Consider the following 25,660-nt stretch of genomic DNA (forward strand, 5'->3'; position numbering starts at 1 on the left):
GCTCTGTGATTTTGAGAGCTTTTAAACATTTAAACACTATTAAAATTGAGGTAAACAATTTTTTTAAAATTAAGAAATATTAAAATAAAAGAATAAAGTTAACTAAGACATAATATATTAAGGTAAAGTGATTTTAATAAAGTTAGAATTAGAATCAGAATCAGATTTATTACCACTGACTTATGTGATGTGAAATTTGTTGTTTTGCAGCAGCAGTACAGTGCAAAGATGTAATTACTATGAATTACAAAAATAAATTAATAGTGGAAAAGGAAGAATAACGAGGTAGTGTTCGTGGATTCATGGACTGTTCAGAAATCTTATGGCAGAGGGGAAGAAGTTGTTCCTGAATCGTTGAGTGTGAGTTTTCAGGCTCCTGTACCTCCTCCCCGATGGTAGTAACAAGAAGAGGGCATGTCTCGGATGGTGAGGGGCCTTAGTGATGAAGGCTGTCTTTTTGAGGCACTTCAAGATGTCCTCGATAGTAGGGAGGGTTGTGCCAATGATGGAGCTGGCTGAGTTTATAACTTTCTGTAACCTCTTGTGATCCTGTACATTGGAGCCTCCATACCAGGCTGGGATGCAACCAGTCAGAATGCTCTCCACATCTATAGAAATTTGTAAGAGTCTTTGATGACATACCAAATCTTCTCAAAAAGTAGAGGTGTGCCTTCTTCATGATTTCATCAATGTGTTGGGCACAGGATAGATCTTCTGAGATGTTGACGCCAGGAACTTGAAGCTGCTCATTCTTCCACCACTGACCCCTCAATGAGGACTGGTGTGTGTTCCCTCGATTTCTCCTTCCTGAAGTCCATAATCAATTCCTTGGTCTTGCTGATGTTGAGTGGAAGGTTGTTGTTGCAACACCACTCAACCAGCTGATCTATCTCACTCCTGTACGCCTCCTCTTTGCCATCTGAAATTCTGCCAACAACCTTCCTTTACCTTCCCTTCTAAATCTTGCCCTACAATTCCCCTTGAATCAAAGGGGTCTCAGATGCTGGTGCAGGATGTGAATGGCTGGTGAGCCCTCTTGTTAATCACCTTCCACCAGCTTGGTTGACAGTAACAGGGGACGGGTGTAGAAGACTTGGACACTTGCCTTGAGAAATAATTTATTCCCTTAACTCCTTGATGTTCATTCTGTTCACTTACTGTTCACTACAGAGGACAACCATGGGACCTTTCAAATTATTATCAGGTTAAGCCAGAGCTGCCCAATAGCCTTTTTCGGGTGCTCCGGTTTCTTCCTGCATTCCAAAAGATGTACGGGTTAGGAAGTTGTGGGCCTGCTATGTTGGCACCAGAAGCATGACGACACTTGCGGGCTGCCCCCAGAATATTCTACACAAAAGATGCATTTCACTGTGTGTTTCGATGTACATGTGACTAATAAAGATGTTTTATGTTGTGTCAGGCCATGTGAGAGGGCCTTATTCTGAAAAGACACTACTCTCCATTTTCAAATTCCAAATAACTGAAATGACATTGTACAAGTAAGCAAGCTGTGAGTATGTATAAATCTCTCAACACAAAGAAGATGTATATTTAATTAATTCTTTGAATTACCATAATCAGTTAATATGGAAAAGATAAATATGCTTTGCTCTTCCCTATACTGATCTATTTGCTTGTTAATTTTCTGTTCTGTTGTTGGTTGGTACTGTGCGAAGGGTGTAGCTTTCAATGTTGCTGTGCAGTCCACAGAAGAATAAGCTTCCTTATGTAAGTAAACATGAAGATACAACTGAAAATTACAGCATACTCCTTTGAAAATTGTATTTAATGCACCCATAGGATGTTTCGGTGGAAATTAAATGGGCATTGTTGAATATACAGATTTTACTCCTGAATATTTTGAAGATGAGCCCAACTGGGTTGGAAAGAAATTATTATAAACATCTGCAGTTTGTTAAACACCAAATAAATTTTTCAGTGGCACATATTGCAGATGGTTTATGAGAAAAGTGGCTTCATTCAGTCAAACAGTTTTCTATTCTGTATTGTTATGTCTAAAAATACTCTCAGTATTCAACAGCTGACATGCATTTTGCCTGATTTTACCTGGTTGCTCATTCACTATCACCCGTGCAATACTACCCAAAAACAATTTCACTCCAAGTGAATTTGATTCTAACCAGTTACATTGCTGTGCTTGTAAAATTTTAGGATATTTCAGTCCTACTTATCTATATGAAACTGCATGGCTTGTCACAATTATTTTTAATAGACAGACAATGTTCATACTCAGCTCTACAGAATGTGATCTTATCTGCATTCTTGCTGGTATAAGGAAATAAGAGATTTAATGAAATTTTCTGCTTTAATTGGATCTTGCCTATTTACTTGTCTTATTGCATTTGTTACTGGAATTACAACTTCTTTATATATCTTGTTTTTCAGCAATGAACCCTCCTTTAAGTTGAAAATTTGTTGTAATTTGTTTGCTTGCTATAACGCAGTAGTCTGTGGGCAGGTTACACTTGTATTTTTCTTCGTCTCTATATGCTAAACATAGAATCTCAGGGACTGTGCTACCAGCAAACATTGAAATCCTGTGAGGTATTTTTAGTTTACTAATTACTTATTTTTACTTTAACAATAATACTTAACATGCATTGTTGAAACCTCCTCTCCATCCCCTTTACCAGTGAGGTATTTATAGCTTTTTGTATGTGTTCTAGAAAGTAAATGTTCCCATTTTCCACCTTCAAATTTCTCTCCTTTTACCTAAAATCAAGGATTTTCTGGGCTGGATGATTGGTTAATATCATACTTATTCATGTTAATATCTGGAAACTTAAGTAATCGCTCTTTTCTCTTACAAAACCAATTTACCACAGTTACTAGACATCTGAAGTAAAAACTGAAAGCACTGGAAATACTCAGGAGGTCAGGCAGTTTCTATTGTGAGAGCAACAGTGTTAACAGTTCAGATCAATGACCATTCATCAGAACTTTACATCCAATATTACTCTAGGATCCTCTGAGTTCACCGTATATCTTATAGCAGCAAGTCTTCAGTTGCTAGCCTTGATTTGGACATATGTAAATGATATGTTCACTGAACTGAGGAGCAATAAATTGCTTTTGGGAAACATCCATGCATTGCTTTTCTTTTTACAAAAGTAATTTCTGCTGCTATATCAAAGGGATGAATATGATATTCTGTTCTAGTACATGTAAGATTCTAAAAATATCATTGCCAATTATTATCAAAAATTTTAAAATAATTCCTTATTTCCTTATATCTTCCACCCTAAAAGTCATACATTTTAAAACATAAGCTCAATGTCATCTGTCCGATTTTCTACTTTATTTTGTATCACACTCTTTTCTGCATATAATCTCTCCAAATTACAACGCTTAAATTTTAATGAAAGGTGAAAGATGAAATCACACAATGAAAAAGATAACAAATTGCTGCTTTTCAGCTGGAATTTTTGATTTTGCTTATAAAATTCTCACAGTTAAAGATGAGTACAGTAGATTTTACCAGGCTTTCTTGGCATCAAAACATGATTTATTTAGTTTCCCTTACTCCCAAGTGAACAAACGCAAAAATTGTTTGAAAGTGCAAATTGGGCACAAAGTTAATTTCATCTTCTCTGCTTTTTATTTGAATAATTACTGTGTCCTATATAGATGCTTGTTTTAGCTCAATTAGCTAAAACTATGATCGAATGTAAGAACTCTTTTTGAACTGTACTCAGTTTGTGCCCAAATGCACATTTTAACATTATTTTCATGACAGTTCTTAGATTTTTTTTTCAATCTGTATGAAAGACAGTAACACATAAAATGATGTTTTTAAAGTTCCCAATAGTGCAGGGAATCATGTTGGCTCACTATAACTTCAGAACACTTCAAGTTTAATTTTCTTTGTCAAAAACAATGAATAAGTGAAACTAATTTACTGGGGTTGTTATTAATCAAATATAACTGGTGGAATACAGTATTAAAGGATGGGTTTTAAAATCTTAAATTCTCTAAAACAAGCCAGTTATGCAACCACTGCCATTATCACACCAACAGGTTGCGTGGTATGACTCCAATATTTTATGGAGGCCAGATATTTCATTATAATATTTAAATTAATCTCCTGCAGTGCAGGCTGAAGACTGAATTAAAGGCTTAAGAAACTCAGGAGCCAAATGAAGGCACGAAAAACTGGATCAAGCAGGTTAATTCTATTTCTAGTTCTGCTTGTTAATTAGGAGGATCGGGACTGCTTCCCCGGGCCTCAGAAGCAAACCTGTCAATCACACTCTCTCCCTCCTGCACCAATTGACTGTGATACACATACCCAGAGACCCCCTCCACCTGCCTCAATCTCACTATGCCCCAATCTTTGCTTCTCTTCATCTGCCCCATTCTCTGAGCCCAATAAGCCCTGATCGTTAACAGTTGCGGCTTTCTACTGTTGGTTTTTCTACATGGAGCCAATCAGCTTGTCAGTCTAGTCCAAAGAGAAATGAGTCATCTTGCTATTCAATTCATAAGGAGTAGAAGCAGAAGTTGGCTGAACAGGCTCTTGAGTCAGTTCTACATTTAATACAAGCATGGCTGATCCTGTCTCATCCACTCTCCCACCTGATCAAAAAAACCCTTTGTTCTATTAATCTCGGCATTGAATGCCCTTGTTGCCTGAGCCTACATAGCCTTCTGAGGTAAAGATTTCCAAATATTTACAACTCTCTGCATCAAGAAATATCTACCGATCTCATCCTAAATAGTTGACTCCTGATCATGTGACTATGATCCCGACCTAGAAAGAGCAGCCTGCTGGCATTAAGGAATTTAGTTACATGGTGGTTAAGTTGCCAGATCAATGCCCCAACATCTGGGCTATTGGTCCATAGGCATGAGTTTGAATCCACCTTGGCAACAGTGAAGTTCAATCTAAGTAATTTCAAAAAAAAATCTGGAATATGTGTCACTGAGATTACTTTTCATTCTTCTAAACTGCTGTGAGTAAAAGAAATCTCTCTTCATAGGACAACCCTCAGACGAAAATTGATCGAGTGAATCTGTGCTGCACTGAGTGCATTTGCATACATTCTTCTTTAGGTACAGAGGCCAAAATTATACATGGTACTCCCAATGAACTCCATACAATCTCAGTAGAAATTCTTTCCTGTTATACTCCAACCACATTGACTGGAGGTCTCCATGCAATTTGTCTTTATAATTGTCCCTGAGCCTAGATGCTTATTTTCTGTGTCTCAAGAACATTTGCCATTTTCAAAAAGTATTCTGTTTTTCTATTTTTTCTACTACTGTGAGTAACCTCACAATTTCGCTTCATTTCCTTCCTTCGTGCTCATTCCCCTACATACTTCGTAGCCTTTTGCAGACTATTTTGGGCAATCTTTGGCTTAAAAGTCAGCAAATTTGCTGGCACTCCTAAAATAGCCCTGACTACCAGCTGAAATGCAGGCTTTCATTCCATTTATATGAAGGCCCTGGGGCATCTTCATTGCAGTAGTTGACTCTTCACAGAGTCGAACTGGACAGTACAAACTTCCCATTTCATGACTGAAGTCCCATTGAAATTAATGGGAGAGAAAGTAGATCTTTTTATTTCATGTAATTTGGATAATTTAGATGTATTTAATTGTTTTAAATTTTGTGTTTTTAGTAGTTTAATATTTTAAAACATTTAATTTTTTTTATTACTTCACAGTTGTTTTTTGAATGTTTGAGAATGTCAAAGCCAGGCTTGATGGCAGAGCTTATTAGCTGGGCCTCACTGACCATCAAAGCCTTTCTGTGAGTGCAGCTGGCTACTTGCACTCTGAGAGGAGGTAGGTACTTGGGGCCAAGGCTTAAGAAAGAGGAAAGTACTGGTGAGCTCAGGAGTTGTGTTGGTCGGGGAATATTCAAACAGTTTTGACCTCCTTACAACCTACTTCCACTTGACTTGGAGCATGGAAACCTCTGCATTCACTAATTTTCCCTTCCCTAACACAATAACCATGCTTCTCTGCCTCTTTCTCGACTTCCCATAAATAGCAGAACCCCAACTGCATTGGTATCTTGTTTGTACCAGAGCAAATTGGCAGGCACAGTAGTGTAGCAGTTAGCTTAACGCTATTACAGCGCCAACGACCCGGGTTCGATTCCAGCCGCTGTCTATAAGGAGTTTGTACGTTCTCCCCATGACTGCGTGGGTTTCCTCTGGGTGCTCCAGTTTCCTCCCACATTCCAAAGACATAGGGGTTAGGAGTTGTGGGCATGCTATGTTGACGCTGGAAGCCTGGTGACACCTGTAGGCTGCCCCCAGAAAATTCTACACAAAGGTGTATTTCACTGTGTGTTTTGATGTACTGTACATGTGACTGATAAAGAAATCTTAAGGCTATAAAATATAACATGTGCAAGAAAGCAATCAAGTCTACCCATACAACAAAATTTCCTGTGCTTAAACTATTTGTAAAAATATTTTCTATCGGAGACTGATGCTTAAGATGAGTAGCTTAAGCCTTGAAGTAATGCATGTACCCAGACTCGCCACACTGGAGAGCTGGAAGCAGCACATTAAAACAAATGAGTTGAATTCATTTTATGGTGTACGGTCAGATGTGGAGGAACACATACACATGTATTGCCTGAGGAGCAATTATCCACCTTGTAGGCATCATCAATTTCCATTGTTTACATGGTTTGAAAGTAAGAATCTCAAACATTTCTGACTATGCTTTGCTAATTCAAAGGTTTGATTTCTTTACTGCCAGTGCACTCATTCAGATTTTTTTTACTGCTCATCTAGGCTAATGGCAGCTTATAATGATAAACAGATGAATGTCATAATTTGCAGGTACAGTTGTTCTATATGAAATAGATATTTCATTTCAAATGAAGGGAACAAGACTTGTCTGCCAAATTAGATTGTTTTATATCTATCTTCTGTATAATTATTTCCTAGTCTTGCTCTCAAGGCAAGAGCAGTGTTAGTTCTGAAGGCATTTGTAAACTATACTCTTGTAAACCATTATCTTTTGAGAACATAAAGTTAACTTTCATCAGTTGAATTATTTTGCCTTTTGTTATTACAGATTAGTTGAACATTTTAAGATTCTGAAAATTAAATAGAAAAAAACTTGGAAATGGTGCAACGATGCATAACTTAAGAATATGGAAAAATAATTGATTTATTGCATTCAATATTTCCTCTTCAAAATAATATTTTGAATATTATGTGACTCTACTAATCTATAGAGTGCTTTCTGACTGCAAGCAGCCTGTTTATTACAGAAATTGAATATACAGACAGAGAGGAGAGAAGCAATCAAGCTATTTCATTGTTATCCGTAACCCACTAAATGCAATTTTCAGTGGCTCTGCAAGCAAATAATAATGTTCTCCTGCTTGCAGTGCAAAACTACTTAAAAATGTAAATTGCAGTTCTAGGCTGGTAGTAGAAACTTGTTAGAAATGATCTTGTACAGATGAATAGAGCATATGCCCCATACATTATTCCCATTTGGTTATGCAGTTCTGAAAAGAACTATTCAAGAATAACAAGTATAAATTATTACACCAAATCAGGCAGAGCCGCATGATTTCAAGTCCTTCCACAAGGTTGAACTACAAGGGATGATGTGTGCTATTTGTTGATGGTATTTAAATAAGGATATAACCTTTTAATGATTCAGACCCAAGAAGGTGAATTGCCCAGCCAGTGTTGACATGTTTTTGAATATGAACCATAGAACCATAGAAAAATACAGCACAATACAGGCCCTTTGGCCCACCATGTTGTGCTGACCTTTAAACCACGCCTAAGTCTATCTAAACCCTTCCTCCCACATATCGCCCTATTTTAAATTCCTCCATATGCTTATCTAACAATCTTTTGAACTTGACCAACGTATCTGCCTCCACCACTACCCCAGGCAGCACATTCCATGCACCAACCACTCTCTGGGTGAAAAACCTCCCTCTGACATCTCCCTTGAACTTCCCCCCTATTACCTTAAAGCCATGCCCTCTTGTATTGAGCATTGGTGCCCTTGGAAAGAGGCGCCAGCTGTCTATCTATTCCTGTTAATATTTTGTATACGTCTAACAAGTCTCCTCTCATCCTCCTTCTCTCCAAAGAGTAAAGCCCGAGCTCCCTTAGTCTCTCCTCATAATGCATACTCTCCAATCCAGGCAGCATCCTGGTAAATCTCCTCTGCACCCTCTCCAACACTTCCACATCCTTCCTATAATGAGGCGACCAGAACTGGACACAGTACTCTAAGTGTGGTCTAACCAGAGTTTTGTAGAGCTGCATCATTACCTCGCGGCTCTTAAACTCGATCCCATGACTTATGAAAGCCAACATCCCATGAGCTTTCTTAACTACCCTATCCACCTGTGAGGCAACTTTCAGTGATCTCTGGATATGAACCCTCAGATCCCTCTGCTCATCCACACTACCCAGTATCCTGCCATTAACCTTGTACTCTGCCTTGGAGTCTGTCCTTCCAAAGTGTACCACCTCACACTTCTCTGGATTGAACTCCATCTGCCACTTCTCAGCCCAGCTCTGCATCCTATCAATATCCCTCTGCAAGCTTCGACTGTCCTCCACACTGCCCACAACACCACTGACCTTTGTGTTGTCTGCAAACTTGCTAACCCACCCTTCCACCCCCTCATCCAATTCATTAATAAATATCATGAAAAGTAGAGGTCCCAGAACCGATCCTTGTGGGACACCACTAGTCACAGCCCTCCAATCTGAATGCACTCCCTCCACCACAACCCTCTGCTTTCTACAGGCAAGCCAACTCTGAATCCACACGGCCAAGCTCCCCTGGATCCCAGGCTCTCTGACCTTCTGAAGAAACCTACCATGTGGAACCTTGTCAAATGCCTTACTAAAATCCATGTAGACTACATCTACTACACTACCCTCATCAATCTTCCTGGTCACCTCCTCAAAGAACCCTATCAGGCTTGTGAGACATGATCTTCCCTTCACAAAGCCATGCTGGCTGACCCTAATCAGTCCATGATTCTCCAAATGTTCATAGATCCTATCTCTTAAAATCCTGTCCAACAGCTTGCCCACCACAGACATAAGGGTCACTGATCTGTAATTCCCTGGACTATCCCTGCTACCTTTTTTGAATAAGGGGACAACATTTGCCACCCTCCAATCCTCTGGTACCATTCCCGTGGACAACGAGGACTCAAAGATCCTAGCCAACAGCTCAGCAATCTCCTCCCTCGCTTTGCGGAGCAGCCTGGGGAATGTTCCGTCAGGACCCGGGGACTTATCTGTCCTAATATTTTCTAACAACTCCAACACATCTTCTCTCTTGATATCTACATGCCCCAGAACATTAACCTTACCAACACTGTCCTCAGCGTCATCAAGGCCCCTCTCTTTGGTGAATACTGAAGAGAAGTATTCATTGAGAACCTTACCTACTTGCACAGCTTCCAGGCACATCTTCCCACCTTTGTCTCTAATTGGTCCTACCTTTACTCTCGTCATCCTTCTGCTCTTCACATACATGAAAAAAGCCTTGGGTTTCTCCTTAACCCTACTCACCAAAGCCTTTTCATGTCCCCTTCTTGCTCTCCTCAGCCCATTCTTAAGTTCCCTCCTTGCTACCCTATATTCCTCATGAGCCCTATCTGATCCTTGCTGCTTACACCTTATGTATGCTGCCGCCTTCTTCCTAACTAGTTGTTCCACCTCTCTTGTCATCCATGGTTCCTTCACCCTGTCATTCTTTCTTTGCCTCACCAGGACAAATTTATCCCTAACACCCTGCAAGAGATCCCTGAACAACGACCACATCTACATAGTACATTTCCCTTCAAGAATGTCATCCCAATATGAAATGAAATATACCACTTAACTCTTCTTGTCCACACCAGGAATAAAAATAGATGATTTATTGTAATTGTTTGCAGGATGCAATAAATGTGACTTAAATGAATAATGTTTTGCCTGAGCAGCCTACAGTAATGTACTGTATATGGACAATCTGATTACTGCATCTGAAGAAAATGCTACAGTGCACCAGGGAGAACTGTGAAGTACAAATTGGGCCAATGTAAAAAAAACTCTATAAATCAGCTCAGCAGTAAATGGATCCTGTGCTGATTATTTCCTGAGGTTGCATTCTAAGGTAGTTAATCAAAGCATTGTAGCTGTCCTTTGATAGGTGGATTTCTGCTGAACTGATAATATTGTAACACAATTTTGAATCTCAAAGACACAGCACATATTTAAACATTTGATTAAATTGTTCATGAGGTACTGCAGTAACTGGTAATAATATTTTCCAAGCTAAATAAATTAAAGTCTTTTTATAGCACCTTGCACAACTGCAGGACATCCCAACTTGCTATACAACTGATACAATACTTTCTGAAGTGCTGTAATGTGGAAAAGAAATAAATTGATTAATGCATGTTCCCATGAACAGCAGAATGTTAATGATCAGATAATCTGTGCTTCAGTGACATTGATTGAGGGATACATTTTAGTGCTGTCATTGCATGCCAGGAGTGCAGTTCTGAAAATTGGAGGTGACCACTGTTATGACTTTCAGTTCACTTATATATCTGTACTCATGGCTTCCAAAATTTGCATTAGATACACATAAGTGAAAAATCAAACATGTAGTTTCATTCTGAGACAGAGAGACACTAGTGGAGAAATTTGCTTTGTCTCATGTGCTGAACACGTGTGGGAATGTTGACTGCCAATTGTGTTCACATCTCATATGATCAATTCCACTTAAGACAGTGGAACCAAATATGCAGTGATGAGTCCAACTTGCAGCTAAAGCGTTTGTTGCATTTTGCATAGGTGAATCTCTTCTACTTTCCTTTTCAATGGTCATAATTCCACATGGCTCTGTGATATATGTCAAATGATCACTAAAGTTTTCTTTTGTTATCCCTCATTGTAAGTATTGACATGGAATCCAGATCCTTGTACACTGCCCAAAAATGAATGTTGAAACTTGACCTTAAGCTCACAGATGTATCACTGTGACTTTTTCCCATGAAGAAGCCTTGTAAGATGGCTATGTGAATTAAGTACTGATTAATGGTAGCTTTGCAACATGGCTCCATGATTGCTCAGAAATACGGGCAAATAAAGTGAGATCAACTCATTTAAATCTGTATTGAGCCTGTTGGAAATTATGTGCTAGGAGCATAGGATTCTTCTTGGTCATAGATGGGGAAGATTAAGCTGAAGCATGGAAGAAACAAAGTGCAGCAATCAAACAGATCAATTCCAAGATACGGCTATTGTTTTGCATGGGCTGGATATTTTCAAAACATTTTCCGTTCAAGGATATTATCAAGGGAGTCAGTAAAGAAACTTCAAAGAGAATTAGTCCTATTTCACAAGTGGCCTGGAGTTGAGATAGAGTATAAAATAAATAAGAAAGAAAAAAGTAGTTGTGATAAAAATTTGGCAGAATTTATGAATTTTCTTGTATTATTGGATCAATGAAACTCCTACTTTATTTGGCAGTGGGATTGGGTGTGTGCACCTGACAGTTGTGCACTGGTTTCTCCATTTTGTTTAACTGTAATAGTATTTAATGGAACTCGCCTGAAGTCTAATTTCTTGTGTTAAGAGGTCTTCTGTTTCCTGGCTCAGGGCCAGATGCTCTCTATTATTCCATTTTTCTCTCTTCTGTTCCATCACACAATCAGACTGCAGTTAAGATTGTTCAATATCCATCAATCAGCTATTATTTTGGAAACCTTTACTGCCTGTGCTATAACAGTCTTTTGATTAACGGAGCCTTATGAACCTTCATTAAAAGAAAACCCCAAGGTACCAGTGGAGCAGCACCAAGCATATCCAAAAACATGCAGCCAAACTGGTGAATGGGCATCTCAGGACTGCGTGCATGTTGAATGGTAAAAGCAGCATTCAGTAGACAGAGCTAAGCTAAACCCAGTGGAGCAGATCAAATTGGTATTGGTTTATTATTGTCACTTGTACCGAAGTACAGTGAAAAACTTGTCTTGCATACTGATCATACAGGTCAATTCATTACACAGTGCAGTTACATTGAATTAGTACATCTCTACAGTCCTGTCATATCTGATCCTGAACAGTGGTGGACAGTTAAGTTCCAAGAACCTCCTCTTTCTTAGTGTTGGCAGAACCAGCTTGTGAGTGGCAAAAGTTGAAGCGTTTACAATCAATTTCCTGTAGCTGGGTCAAACTCTTTGAACCTCCCCCCACCAAAGAGAATGGTGGGAGTACCCATATCAGAAGGACCTTAGTAGTTCTAGAAAGCAGCTTGCCACCACCTTCTTAAAAGTGGTGGGGTGGAGGGAAGACAATAAATACCAGCCTTGTCAGCCAGGACTGCATTCTTTCAATGAATAAAACATTAACAGTATTCTAAAAATGGTGTTAGCAGTTAGACTAAATCTGTCACCAAAATTGCCATTAGTTTGCTGGGATATGGGAAAAGAGCAGAGGAAGAGAAATGAATAAATTGTTCAAGAAGGAGTTGGCATGGGTTCAGTGGGCCTCATGTCCTCCTGATCCTTACCGATTCTATGAGTGGAGTAGGGAATTGGAAAAAAGAAATTTCATCTAAAATTGAAGAGAGGAATATAACAGTTGTAAATGAGAATAGAAAATACTGTCATTTCAGATTTCCAGCAGTTGTGGCATTTTGCTTTTGTATAAAAGAGTTTGGATCCAATTTTCTTACATATATATTGTTAATCTTGTGTTTATGATATTGGTAAATTACCATGTTTATGCTATAATTGGCCTTTCTGATAATGCAGTGTACAATTAAAAATACTGAGGTAGAAAAGCTAAATACATAATACGTAATTGGCGACAAAACATGACTGTCATTTTGCAAATGTTATCTACAAAAATTATTTATTTGTTCCCTTGTTAGACATCAGCTAATATGGTGTTGGAGGTATTGCTTGTATTGTAATTAAATGTTTTGCTATTTATAGCAATTGTGGCTTTTGAAGAAAATTTGCCTAATGTGAGACTAAATACTTTGCAAACTGAGTTAATTACTGGAGCAATAACCAGACCAATGGGAAATCTTGCTATCGACTTCTGTTAGTCAGACAAATACAGTACCTTCTGACGACTTCAATATATGTGTATACAAAGCTGTAGAAATGCTTTGAAATTTAAGGAAGGAAGATTTTTCTTTCATCACTAGTGTAAAGTACATTGAGGAGTATAGTTGCTCATCTCTGCACTTCAATTCCATTTAAAGTAATTTGTGGGTAGGATTTGTTAAAGGTAAATCATCCTTGACTAGATTGTGTTTATTGGTGAAGTAAAGAATAATGAGTGAGGACAATGCCATTAATGTTGTGCATTTGGACATTAAAAAGCCATTTGATGTAGTACCACAAAATTAGCTTATGAATAGCTGAGCCTGTGGGATAAAAAGGTAGTGGCAGAAATAGATACAAAGTTGACAGGAATAGACAATAGGCAGTCTTGCTGAGCAGTTCTTTTTGAGAGTTGGACTGGACCCACTGCTTTTCTTGATATGTTTTAATGACTTGAGCTTGATTATACAGGGGAACACTGAAAAATCTGCAATCTGGCTCAGGACAGAGTGGTAAACAGTCTGAAAATAGTGATAGACTTCAAGAGATAGAGACTGGTGAAATGGGCAGACAGATAACAGATGAAATTGGATGTAGAGAAAGGCAAAGTGATACCAATTGAAAGGAAACATGCTAAAAGACAACATGTCCTAAGGAATGCAATTGTGACAGGGACCCAGGAATAGGAAAAGCTTGGGCACACAAGAAATTCTGCAGAACAGAAAAACTTGGCTGTGTATGTGCACAGATATTTAAAGATGAGAACATGACTTAAAAAAGCAGCATCCTGGGTTTTAAAAATTGAGCTAGGTAATAACAAGGTAGGAGATTATAGTGAACTTGTACAAACTTCTGTTTCAGCAGCATCCTGTTTTGGTCATTGCACTGGAGGAAGATTACAAAGGGTACAGAAAAGACTTTGGAGAATGTTCCCAGGAATAAGAGATGACACTAGAAAAGAAAAAAAATAACTGGGATTATTTTCCTTAGAGGAAGGAAGGTTAAGTGACAAAAGAGAAGCTTACCCCATTGGAGGAAGGACCTCAAATTAGTGGATGCAGATTTAAGGCAATTGGCACAATAATCTGGGGTGACGTGAGGAAGACCTTTCATGCAATCACTCATGATATTCTGGAGCTAATTGTCTGAAATGATATTGGTAGCAAGTTAATTCAATTCCTTCAAAAGTGAATTCAATTGATACTAGAGGGAGTAAAATGTCACAGCTGGGAAACGGGACTGGTGGGATTGGTGTTGCAGAGTTCTGGTGTGGACTAAGAATGAATGCTCCCGCATTAGTTCTGTGTTTCTGTAAATGTGTGGGAAGTGAGAACATCCATCTGTTTTGCACAATATCGACAATAAGACAGATACTTCCTTCTACTCTTTATAATTTAGAACAATAAAGGAAGATGATGCAGGCCTTCTTTGGTGGAATAGTGTCCTATGGAGCAGTGTCGGCTGTTCTAATAGCTCTCCAGAATGCCCATATTCCTTGCACAGATTTGGATAATGAGTGGTAGTAGTTGTTACATTAAAGCCCCACAGAGTATTGTCATTGGAATGTGAAATTATTCCATTACTCAGACTCAGGCCCTAACATTACAGTAATATTTTATTAATTGTACCACATTTTGCAAGATGTTGAGGTCACGAAATGTACTTCAGTAGTGCAAGTTTATGTTCCTATTAGGGTGATTGAAGCTTTAGTCCTTTTGAAATCATTGACACTTTATTGTACAACATACTCATGCCTACATTTTTTGTTGAATAATTATGTATTTGGGAACAAAATCTTATTTTACAGTTGTGCTTCATTATGGTGATTGTTTTAACCCCAGAGACCCTCAGCACAATTTTGTCATTGTTATATTTTAAATGCATAGTGATCATGATTTGTCATAGAATCAGATGTGAAGGGTACCTGCATCAGGTTATTGCTTTCCTGCATTTGATTCTTCTGCAACCTGCTATAGTTTCACAAATATCTAGTTGGGAACTTAATTGAGGGCTATATGAGTAAGTGCAGATGGATATTAAGTACTGTGTGAAACATGTTGATTCATAAATTGGCTAGATTTGTAAGTAGATATCATGCCATGGATTAATAACAAATAAAGTTAAGATAATTGAGGATTCTGGAGGGATCGGATCAGTGAAAAATTGCAGAGATTTTCTGCAAATAATGAAATTGAGCAGAGTGAACTGTACATGATACATGGAAAGAGGTTTGGTTAGCTTATTATCATTACATGCTTCTTATGCTATCAGTGAGGAAAATTGTAATTTTATAATCTCAAGAATATCTTTTTGGCTGGCTTCTCACTTTTGCAACGAGTGACTTATAGGTCAGCCAAGCTGCAGGGTACAGCAATGATTATAGTGGTAAATCTTTCGTTTTGGAAAATTAAGAGGGGTGAGTATGGGGAGTGCAGAGAAAATATCTACAATAAGTCATTAGTTTCATGAAAGTAATTGATTAAAGCAGATTTCCTTTGTTTTGACATGGAGCCATTTGTTTCTGCTATCTTACAAACTACGATTGAATGCTGCCAAGCATTTGTCAAATCAATGTGTTTGAATGAGACCAATTCCAGATTAAAACTTACTAAACTAGAATCCCAACCACCAAGAAATCCGATTGAATTTGGTCAATTGAGAGATGCTGCACATTCGGACTATGGAGACCTACTCATGCTCCAAGCTGGTTTCAGAAAATGTTATTATTTCTTCTTCTGCAACAACATATCAGATACTACAGCAGGGCTTTCAACAATTCTGTACAGAAAATCATAAATCTGGGCAATACCTGATTCGAATCAATTAATGCTTTTGGATCATTGTTTAAATTAGATTGCCCAGCCTACTGGTACAATTATGGAGAAACATCAATACTGGCACAGAAGGATTCCATTCAGCCTATTGGCTATGCCACTCCAAGTCAATCCCAGTGCCAAGCTCTTTCCCCAAAGCCTTCCAAATTACTTGCTTTCAAGAGCATATCCAATTCCCTTTGAAAGCTATTATTGGCTCCCTTTCCATTATGCATGCAGGTAATAAATTCCTATCTTAATCACTCTCTGCACAAGAAAATTTCTCCTCACATTCCGCCTGTATCTTTTTTCCTTCATTTTTAACCAGATCCTCAAATCATCTGCTAATGGGGACAAATTCTACTTAACCTATCTAATTCTGTTAAATGCATCTCTGGCCAACATCCTCTCTAGGACTTCCACATCCTTCCTAACACATGGTATCAGGATCCACAATTGAGTGCAAATTTCACTGTGAGCCAACCAATCCTTCTTGGGTCCAACATACCCTCTCTGCTTTTGTATCCTTTCCCTGTTTATGAAGCTCAAGACCCCATATTTGTTACTAACTACCCTCTAAATATTTTCTGCCACTTTCAAAGATTTATGCACAAATACACCAGGTCCCTCTGATCCTACACACCCTTTTGCAGTGTGCCATTTAGTCTATGTTGTCACTCCTTGTTCTTTCTGCCAAAATTATAACTTCACACTTCATACTGTAAATGCCATTTGCCTCTTGTCTACACATTCTGCCAGCCTATCCCTGTTTCTTGACAGTCTATTACCGTCTTCCTCATTATTTATCATAGCTATAATTATTGGATCAGCTGCAAGCTTTGAACCTTTATCCTGATCACCCACATTCAAGTCATTAATATGTATCAAAAAACCTGTAGGGGTAAGCTCTGGCTGCCAATCTGCAGTATGAAACACAACCATTTACCACAATGCTTTGCTTTCTTTCCTGAAGCAAACCTCTTATCTATGCTGTCACTGATCCTTTTATACTACTGTTCATATATACTCATGCTTCTTAATTGGATTCTGACCTTGGCTTCTCAAGTGCATCCAAACCATTAACTTCCTGTGAGGACTTTGATCCCAGTCCTGCTGATGTGCAGCAGATACATTGTGCCTCAAAACTGATCCCAATGCCCCAAGAATCCCTCCCTCTAGCCCTCCATAGCCATGCAATGATCTATATCTACTCTTGCTGCTCTGTGGCACAAGGAGCAATTCAGAGATTAGCAACTACTTTTTAACTTCTTCCCTAACTGTTGAATGTCTGTAGGAGCTCAACACCTGCTTGCCCCCTCCTAATGGTACTGACGTGTATCGCTACCTCCCCCCGTTCGACACCCCAGAGTGCTCTGCACCCTCATCTTGATGTCCTTTACTCTCATACCAGGAAGGCAACTACAAAATGGGATGCATATTGACAATTACAGCTCCCCCTCTCCCACACCCTTACCACAAGCATGATAACTGCATTTCTACACTTTGCTGTTGCCTCCTGTTCTTTGTCTCGCAATGCCAAGTTCTGGAGTGGAACCCTTCAAGGTATCATCACCCCCCACCTTGCCCACAATTGCTAATGCTGAATGCCTCCTTGTGAGTGGCACATGTCCTGGCCTCTCAGATGACCACCACTTAATAGGCAGCATGCCTTCCATTATTATTCAATTCTACAATATAGCAATCACATGGGAAAATTTCACTGGAAGGATCAAGGTGGAAAATTCATACCATAGTTCTACTTTTTCAACTCCTTGAAGTAAAAGTTATGGAAGAGAAAAAATTGCAGAAGGGAAATAAAAACTAGAAACAATTCTGGAAATTGCATTGATGATTGTGGAATAAGAAAATGAATTTATATCAGGATTTTCCAATATAAATATCCTTCACAGAACCTAGAAAGGCAAAAGCATGATGGAAAACCAATGATAAACTTGATGAGCAGGAAAGATTATTATCAAATGTTTGATGGCAATTTCCATGTGAAATCAAGAAAACCCTATTTACTCTGGGAATATAAATATATAATCTCTCTAAAGACATTCCTGTTCACAAAGCAAATTAGTGTAACACTGGTATGTTGTCAGCACTTTTTGATCTGTGGGTTAATGTGTGCAGCCCACAAACAGAATCATAGAAATCTATAGGGAGAAGGAGTCACTGTAAACTGGACTTCAGGACTGAAAATGTAGATTTTTCATCTTTTATCCTTTCAGGTATGCAGTATTTTATCCTTTACCCTTTAGCATCCAGTATTCTCAGGTCAAAATTAGACACTTGCATTTCCTACACCTGGTATCCTTGTAATCAAGATTGTAGAGCTAAAAGCAGCATTTTTGTCTTGGCTGACATTCACCATGAACTTGTTCAAAACTGTCAGATACATTTCCTGTAGGAGTATGATTGATAGTGGCTGCCAGTCTGGGCTAGATTCCAGTTCAGGTGAAAAGATGATGCCAGTGGCCTGTGGTTTGGGGATTCCTAAACACATGCCTGGTTGTTGTAATTGAGCTGCATCGTTATTTTCAAAAACAATGATCACACAAATTCACTGGAGCAACATTTACCTTTTATTATTTGGAAGTTAGGATCTTTTGCACAAAGACCAACAGTATCCATGTGTAACTAGATTTGGTTTATTTCCAATAATATCTTTTACTGAGTTACTGTGAAGAAAAAAATCCAATTTGCAAGCTATGCCAGTATAGTAATACATTTCAATATATCCTGAATACATCTAAAAAAATGTACAGATCCCTGTGGTTATACAGCAGTTATGTTTGAATCACAGCAACAAAAAATGATTTAAAGTAAGCATTAAAGCCTTCATATTGATTGAGTTTTGTTTTTTGTAGGACACAGCAGGACAGGAACGTTACAGGACCATCACCACAGCCTATTATCGTGGTGCAATGGGCTTTATCCTAATGTACGACATCACAAATGAAGAATCTTTCAATGCAGTACAGGACTGGTGAGTAGGAAGGTTTTCATGCTACAATATTTTAACAGCAACATGTCAGGAATGACATTTCAGCTTGATCAAACAATTGTTGATGTCAGTTTTCTCCATTTAATAAATACTAATAGATCCCTGTAGCATTGTGCATGGTAACTGTGATCTCTTGGTTTCTCTCTCTCGTCTCCATTGTCTTTGAAATAATATTTTCTCCCTTTCTCAGTTCTGAACCTTGCTGGGTTTTTTTGCTTCATTTTAACTCTGTTTGCTTCTCCTACTGTCTTTTTCTCCTTTCTCTATGGGTGGGAGAAGGCAAATTGTGGTAAGGAAAGGAACCACTATTGTTGCAGGCTAAATTTTTTTAATGCAGTTTGTGGTGAAAGGACTGAATTTTTTCACGATCTCTCAGCATGTTTTAAGCAGCTGCACTGCTGGAATATTCAACTTCATTTTCCAGCAGTTTCTGTTCAGTTGCCTTTTAAAATTGTTGAAAACATGCTAAAGGACAAACATAATTGTCTTTTCTGATTACATTACTATTGTATTTCATTGTGAGATTAAGAGGAACATAGGTGAAGATTTAAGCCTCACTGAAGCCTGGAGTGGCTCTCTTCTTATCCCTCCCAACCCACACTCTTCTATTGCTTCACTTCTCTCTTTCTTTATGACTACCTATTCCTTGTCATACCACCTCTTAATCCCTATTACAATCATTGCAATAGGAATTATCACCTCTGCTCTGCCCTCAAATATATGTGTTCAATTCCTCCTTCTCCATCCTCTTCATTCTACATTTGTTCACCTCAGGCTTAGCTCTTCAGCAGTAGTAATGTAATCAGCAAAGTCAATTATATTTGTCCTTTAAGACATTCTTTTAACAATTTTGAAATGCAGCAGAACAGAAACTCCTAGAAAATGAGGCTAAATATTACAGCAGTGCGGCTGCTTATATTGAGCTGAGAGATCGGGGGCAATTCAATCCTTAATATAAATGGACGATCCACTCTGCATTTATTCAACTTAGCCATGTTTCTGACATTGATTTTGATGGTAGGAGATCTGTTTGTGAAGACACTCTGGAAAATTCCACTGGTTAGAAATTCAAATGTGCAAATAAACATGAGCTAAAGTGTGGAGGACAGCACCAATTTATTGCAGGGCCAAAGGGAAGCAATTCTCTTGTGTAGACCTAATGCAAGTCACCTTGTGTACACCTGTTGTTGATAGTGTGGTAAATCATTAGCATCCAGCACCACTTGAAGTAGTGGCTCTTAATGGAAATGGCCATATACAGGGAGTGGTGGGTCAGGGGGCACCACACATCAGTCTTGGATGATTGGGCATCATGGCATGCGAGATGGATGTCCAGGAAAAGCAACTGAACTGACTGGGCTCTTCCCCACAAAAGAAAGACAGCTTATGTAGTAGATCTGTAGAGAAGATTTTACAGATGCTCTCAATGGCAGAGCCAACTCCCAGCAGCAACTTAGGTTAAACCTGCCCTATTGGTTTCTCCAGCATGCATAACTTCAGTGTTGGAGCAGCAGTGTCAATATAAATTGCATGGTGATCAATGTCACTATTGCCAGTCCAGTACTGGCTCAAAGAAAACTGCAATAGAATTTTCATCACGGATTGTACACAGTTGACTTTCTGCTTCAAGTCTATTTTATAGTATGTGAAAAACATGTCTGTCGAGTTGAATTTCTAGGCCTACTGCACATGTTCAAGCCTAGACCTTTAGAATCTGTTCAAAAATATTAATATTTCTATGTGGTCATTTCAATAACATATTATACCTGAATCGTTATTGGAGAATGCTCTGGGCATAGAAAGTAGCATCAATCATGTTGGCAGAGGTGAAACCTCTCAAATCATTTATAAAACAACTGGATACTGAAATTAGTGGACGAGGATATTTCTGAACTTCAGAAATAGGTTGGGCCAAATGGCACCTGATCCTAACAATTTTTTGAAGAGACTTAATTGTCCCAAGTGCTTTTTGTTCCTTTCTTTCTTGGTTGTCTTCATGCCTTTTTTGCAATTATTACTTATCCTGTAACTATTCAGTTCTTTAGAGAGGAGAAAGTTATATTTGATTGAAAGAAAATAAAATTATGCTGGCATGAAAAAGACAGTTTCAGCAGCAGCCAGGGTGAAGCCATAGATTTACTAAGTGCCAGCAAATGATAAATCAGCTATTGATTGAGAAAGGAGGTAATTAAAGCTACCCTACGTCATAAAGATATGTCCATACATAACATCTGAAAATAATGAATTGGGAGCAGCATAGACCACTTGGCTCCTTAAACCTGCTCCACTATTCAACAAGATCATGGCTGATCTAATTGTAACCTCAGCTCTTCATTCCCATCTACCCTTGGTAACCTTTCACCATTTCCTTTTTGGGTGTCTATTTATCCCTGTCTCATAATACTAATACTCTGCTTCTGCCCTTCCTGGGAGGAAGGGAGTTCCAAAGAAATGAGAAACTTTTCCTCACATCATTCCATTCCATCCACAACTATTTTGTATTCTCACTAGAGTCATGTACGAGAATTTTTTTTTAGAAGAGGTTTAAATATTTCTCCATTCCCTAGCCTAAATGATTTCCAAGAAAAAAATGAATGGCAAAGAAACACCAAGCACAAAAGGAGAATGTCCCAAGAATATTTTCAAATACTTCCCAGAAAAAAAAATAGGAATACAGTTTGAAGGTGGGGAGAAGAATATATAAATGTCAGTGAAAGTAGTTCTGATCTTTTTATAATTTTAGATATACAGTCGTTGAATAGTTCAGATATCTCTTGCACAATCCAACATTATGCCAGTTTTGCATGAGAAAAGTATTCAATTGCATAGCACAAAATGATGCTATTCAGACCAACATCCTGTGCTGCTCTTTAAAAGTGCTATTCTCGCTCCATTCCCACTCTCCCGTTTCAGTCTTGCATGGGTTTCTCTTTTACAAGTACATGTTTAATTCCCACTGGGAAATTACTGTTGAATTTGTTTCCACAACGCTTAGAAGCAAACACATTTCAGATGTTTAAAAACCTCCCATGTAAAATATGTTCCCTTCCTAGATCTTCTGGCTCTGTTGCCAGGTTACTTAAATTGGCATCCAATTGTCTTAACTGATGACATTGCCTCCAGGATATCCCTTTGGGTTTGTTTATAACATTTAATCAGCAAGAAGGATTATCCTCCAGTTTGAAATTGTTAGTGCACTCCAGAAAAGAAGCTGATGAAGGAAACTATCTTCACCCACAAATCTCTCAGTGTCTTGGAGACAGGGAAGTTCAAATCTAATCCCCAAATATGACAAAAATGATCCATTTCTCAATGTTACCATGGCTGGGTCTCATAATAAAGATGAATGGTTAATGTTGTTTTCAGTTTTATCAGACTGATATGGATAAATCATGGTCTCCAGACAGACAGTGGATTCAGAAATTCACTAATTTTAATGTCTCCAAGTAAGTGAACACGGCATAAGTGTTAGAGCTCTTTTGGCTTTTACCTAATTAAGCGGATGCTGTAGAAATAATATACAATTAACTTATTTATAGGTGCAGATGGGAAAACCAGTAAGATCAACAAATTATTCCAGACCCTTTTCCAGCAGATATTGTAAACAAAAGCCATTTTTAAGATGCACAAAATAAGATTAAAGATGTAGTTTACTGTTTTAACTACTTTTATTTTCCTCCTTTACCTCTCTGAATCTGTTTAATTGGGCCTAATTTTTCCCCTGCCTTTTCCCAAATCAGAAAGATAGTGGCAGAAATAACGGGAACAGAAATTTAATTAACTGGACCTCTCAGCACTTCACTTTCCCAAGTTATCATTTTCTCCCTTCACCTATCATGTACTGCTTGACCTTCCTCTGTACTCCTCCACTGTCACTCAGGTGAGATGTCACACAGTGTCCCCACATTCCCCCCCCCCCCATTTAGCTATTTAAATATGTAGCAATATAATGGGCCTATTCAAAAAAGAGCAAGGGAGAGATAGAACATAGAACACTACAGCATAGTACAGGCACTTCGGCCCACAATGTTGTGCCGACATTTTATCCTTCTCTAAGATCTATCTAACCCTTCCCTCCCACATAGCCCCCTATTTTTCTATCATTCATGTGTCTATCTAAGAGTCTCTTAAATGTCCCTAATATATCTGCCCCCACAACCTCTGCAGGCAGTGAGTTCCACGCACCCACCCCTCTCTATGTAAAAAAAACTTAACACTGACATCCCTCTTATACCTTCCTCCAACTTCCAATAAATGCAAAATCTTTCTTTTACCAGATTGCAGCAATGGTTAAAGCAGCGCAGTCCTGCTTGAGGGCCATTGGCAGTCTGAGAAACAATGATACAATGACATACAAACATGCATATGAATTAGGAGCAGGAGTAGGCCATGTCCCCCAAGACTGCTCTACTACTTAATAAGTTCCTGGCTGATCTGATTGTAAACTCAACTCATTTTCATTCACCCCCATGCTTCTCAAGTCTCTACCCACTTCTTTCTTAAAACTGTTCAGCAAAGAGAAGTGGAAAATCTGCTTCCACTGCTCTTTGAGATATAGAGTTCCAAATACTCACAAAATGCCTCATCTGTCTTAAATAGGCAACCCCTTGCTTTTAAACAGTGTTCCCTACTTCTAAATTCTCCCATAAGAGGAAGCGTCCTCCTCACATCCACCCTGTCAAGACCTATCAGGGTCTTAAACACTTCAGTCAAGTCCCCTCTCATTCTTCGAATCTCCAGTGGATTAAAGCCTAATTTGTCCAACCTTTTAACATGAGATAATCTGCTAATTCCAGGTATAGTCTTCAAGTAAACTTTCTCTGAACTACTTCCAACAGATTATCATCCTTTCTTGTGAGGAGACCAAAGCATAGTACTCCAGATTTGTCTTAGTTTGTAGCACACTCACCTTTGTTGGCACTACTTGCTGAGGGACTGCTACAGTCTGTATAATATGTACACGTGGTATTCTTTGTCCATTCAGTTTAATCAATTTTGAGGCAAACCTTATTTCGACATGTACAGTGAACTACAGAGCCTAAGGGGGAGGGGGGAGAAGAGAAGAGCGGTAGTGATAGGGGATTCCATAGTAAGGGGGGGCAGACAGGAGATTCTATGGACATGAAAGAGACTCCCGGATGGTATGTTGCCTCCCAGGTGCCAGGGTCAGGGATTTATTTGACCAGGTCCACAGCATTCTGAAGGGGGAGGGCAAGCAGCCAGAGGTCATGGTACGTATTGGTACCAATGACATAGGTAGGAAGAGAGATGAAGTCCTGAAGAGGGGATATAGGGAGCTAGGTAGGAAGCTGAAAGGCAGGACCTCAAGGGTAGTAACCTCTGGATTGCTGCCTGTGCCACATGCCAGTGATAGTAAGAATAGGTTGATTTGGCAGATGAATGCGTGGCTGAGGAATTGGTGCAGGGAGTATGGTTTCAGATTTGTCGATCATTGGGATCTCCTCTGAGGAAGGTATGACCTGTACAAAAAGAACGGGTTATACCTGAGCTGCAGGGGGACCAATATTCTTGAGGGCAGGTTTGCTAGAACTGTTGGGGAGGTTTTAAACTAATTTGGCAGGGGGATAGGAACTAGAGTGATGTCAGAGGTTGGTGCATTTAGTGACAAGTAGATGCAGAGTATAGAAAGACTATGAGGAAGGATAGGCAGTTGAAAGGGCAAAATTGCAGTCAGTTGGATGGGCTGAAGTGTGTCTACTTTAATGCACGAAGTTTGAGGAACAAGAGTGATGAACTTAGAGCATGGGTAAGTACATGGAACTATGACATGGTGGCCATTACAGAGACTTGGCTGTCACAAGGGCAGGAATGGCTGCTGGATATTCCGCGGTTTAGATGTTTTAAAAGGGACAGGGACGGAGGTAAAAGAGGTGGGGGAATGGGTTTGCTGATCAGAGACAGTGTCACAACTGTAGAAAGGGAGGATATCCTGGAGGGATCGTCGACTGAGTCAGTGTGGGTGGAAGTCAGAAGCAAAAAGGGAGCGTCACTCTATTGGGAGTATTCTACAGACCCCCCCCCCCCCCCAATAGCAGTAGAGACACTAAGGAGCAGATCGGGAAGCAGATTTTGAAGGGGTGCAAATATAACAAGGTTGTTGTCATGAGTGATTTCAACTTCCCTAATATTGATTGGCACCTCCTTAGTGTAAAGGGGATAGATGGGACAGAGTTTGTTAAGTGTGTCCAGGAAGGATTCCTGACACAGTATGTGGACAGGTCGACTAGAGGAGAGGCCATACTGGACCTGGTACTAGGCAATGAGCCTGATCAGGTTTCAGATCTCTCGATGGGAGAGCATTTTGGAGATAGTGACCATAACTCCATGACCTTTACCATAGCCTTGGAGAGGGATAGGAACAGACGATATGGCAAAGTATTTAATTGGGGGAGGGGGAATTATGATGCTATTAGCAGGAACTTGGGCGCATAAATTGGGCACAGATATTCTTGGGGAAGTGCACAGCTGAAATGTGGATGTTGTTTAGGGAGTACTTGCATGGCGTTCTGGATAGGTTTGTCCCATTGAGGCAGGGTAAGGATGGTAGAGTGAAGGAGCCATAGTTGACAAGAGATGTAGAATATCTTGTCAAGAGGAAGAGAGAAACTTACCTAAGGTTTAGAAAGCATGAATTAGACAGGGCTCTGGAGAGTTACAAGGCAGCCAGGAGGGAGCTTAAGAATGGACTTAGGAGAGCTAGAAGGGGGCATTAGAAGGCCTTGGTGAG

General features: G+C 39.2%; 1 protein-coding gene across 2 annotated transcripts in view; it reads left to right on the forward strand.

Annotated features, from left to right (window-relative positions):
- rab3c (RAB3C, member RAS oncogene family) overlaps window positions 1-25,660 on the forward strand; it is a 136,163-nt gene that overhangs the window by 83,253 nt on the left and 27,250 nt on the right. For both annotated transcript variants that reach the window (XM_052010236.1, XM_052010235.1), the window contains exon 3: window positions 18,776-18,894. In XM_052010236.1, coding sequence (XP_051866196.1) covers window positions 18,776-18,894 — 119 coding nt within the window. The remainder of the gene's footprint in view (window positions 1-18,775; window positions 18,895-25,660) is intronic.

Source organism: Pristis pectinata, chromosome 2 (genome assembly GCF_009764475.1).
Source record: "Pristis pectinata isolate sPriPec2 chromosome 2, sPriPec2.1.pri, whole genome shotgun sequence".
NCBI lineage: Eukaryota > Metazoa > Chordata > Chondrichthyes > Rhinopristiformes > Pristidae > Pristis > Pristis pectinata.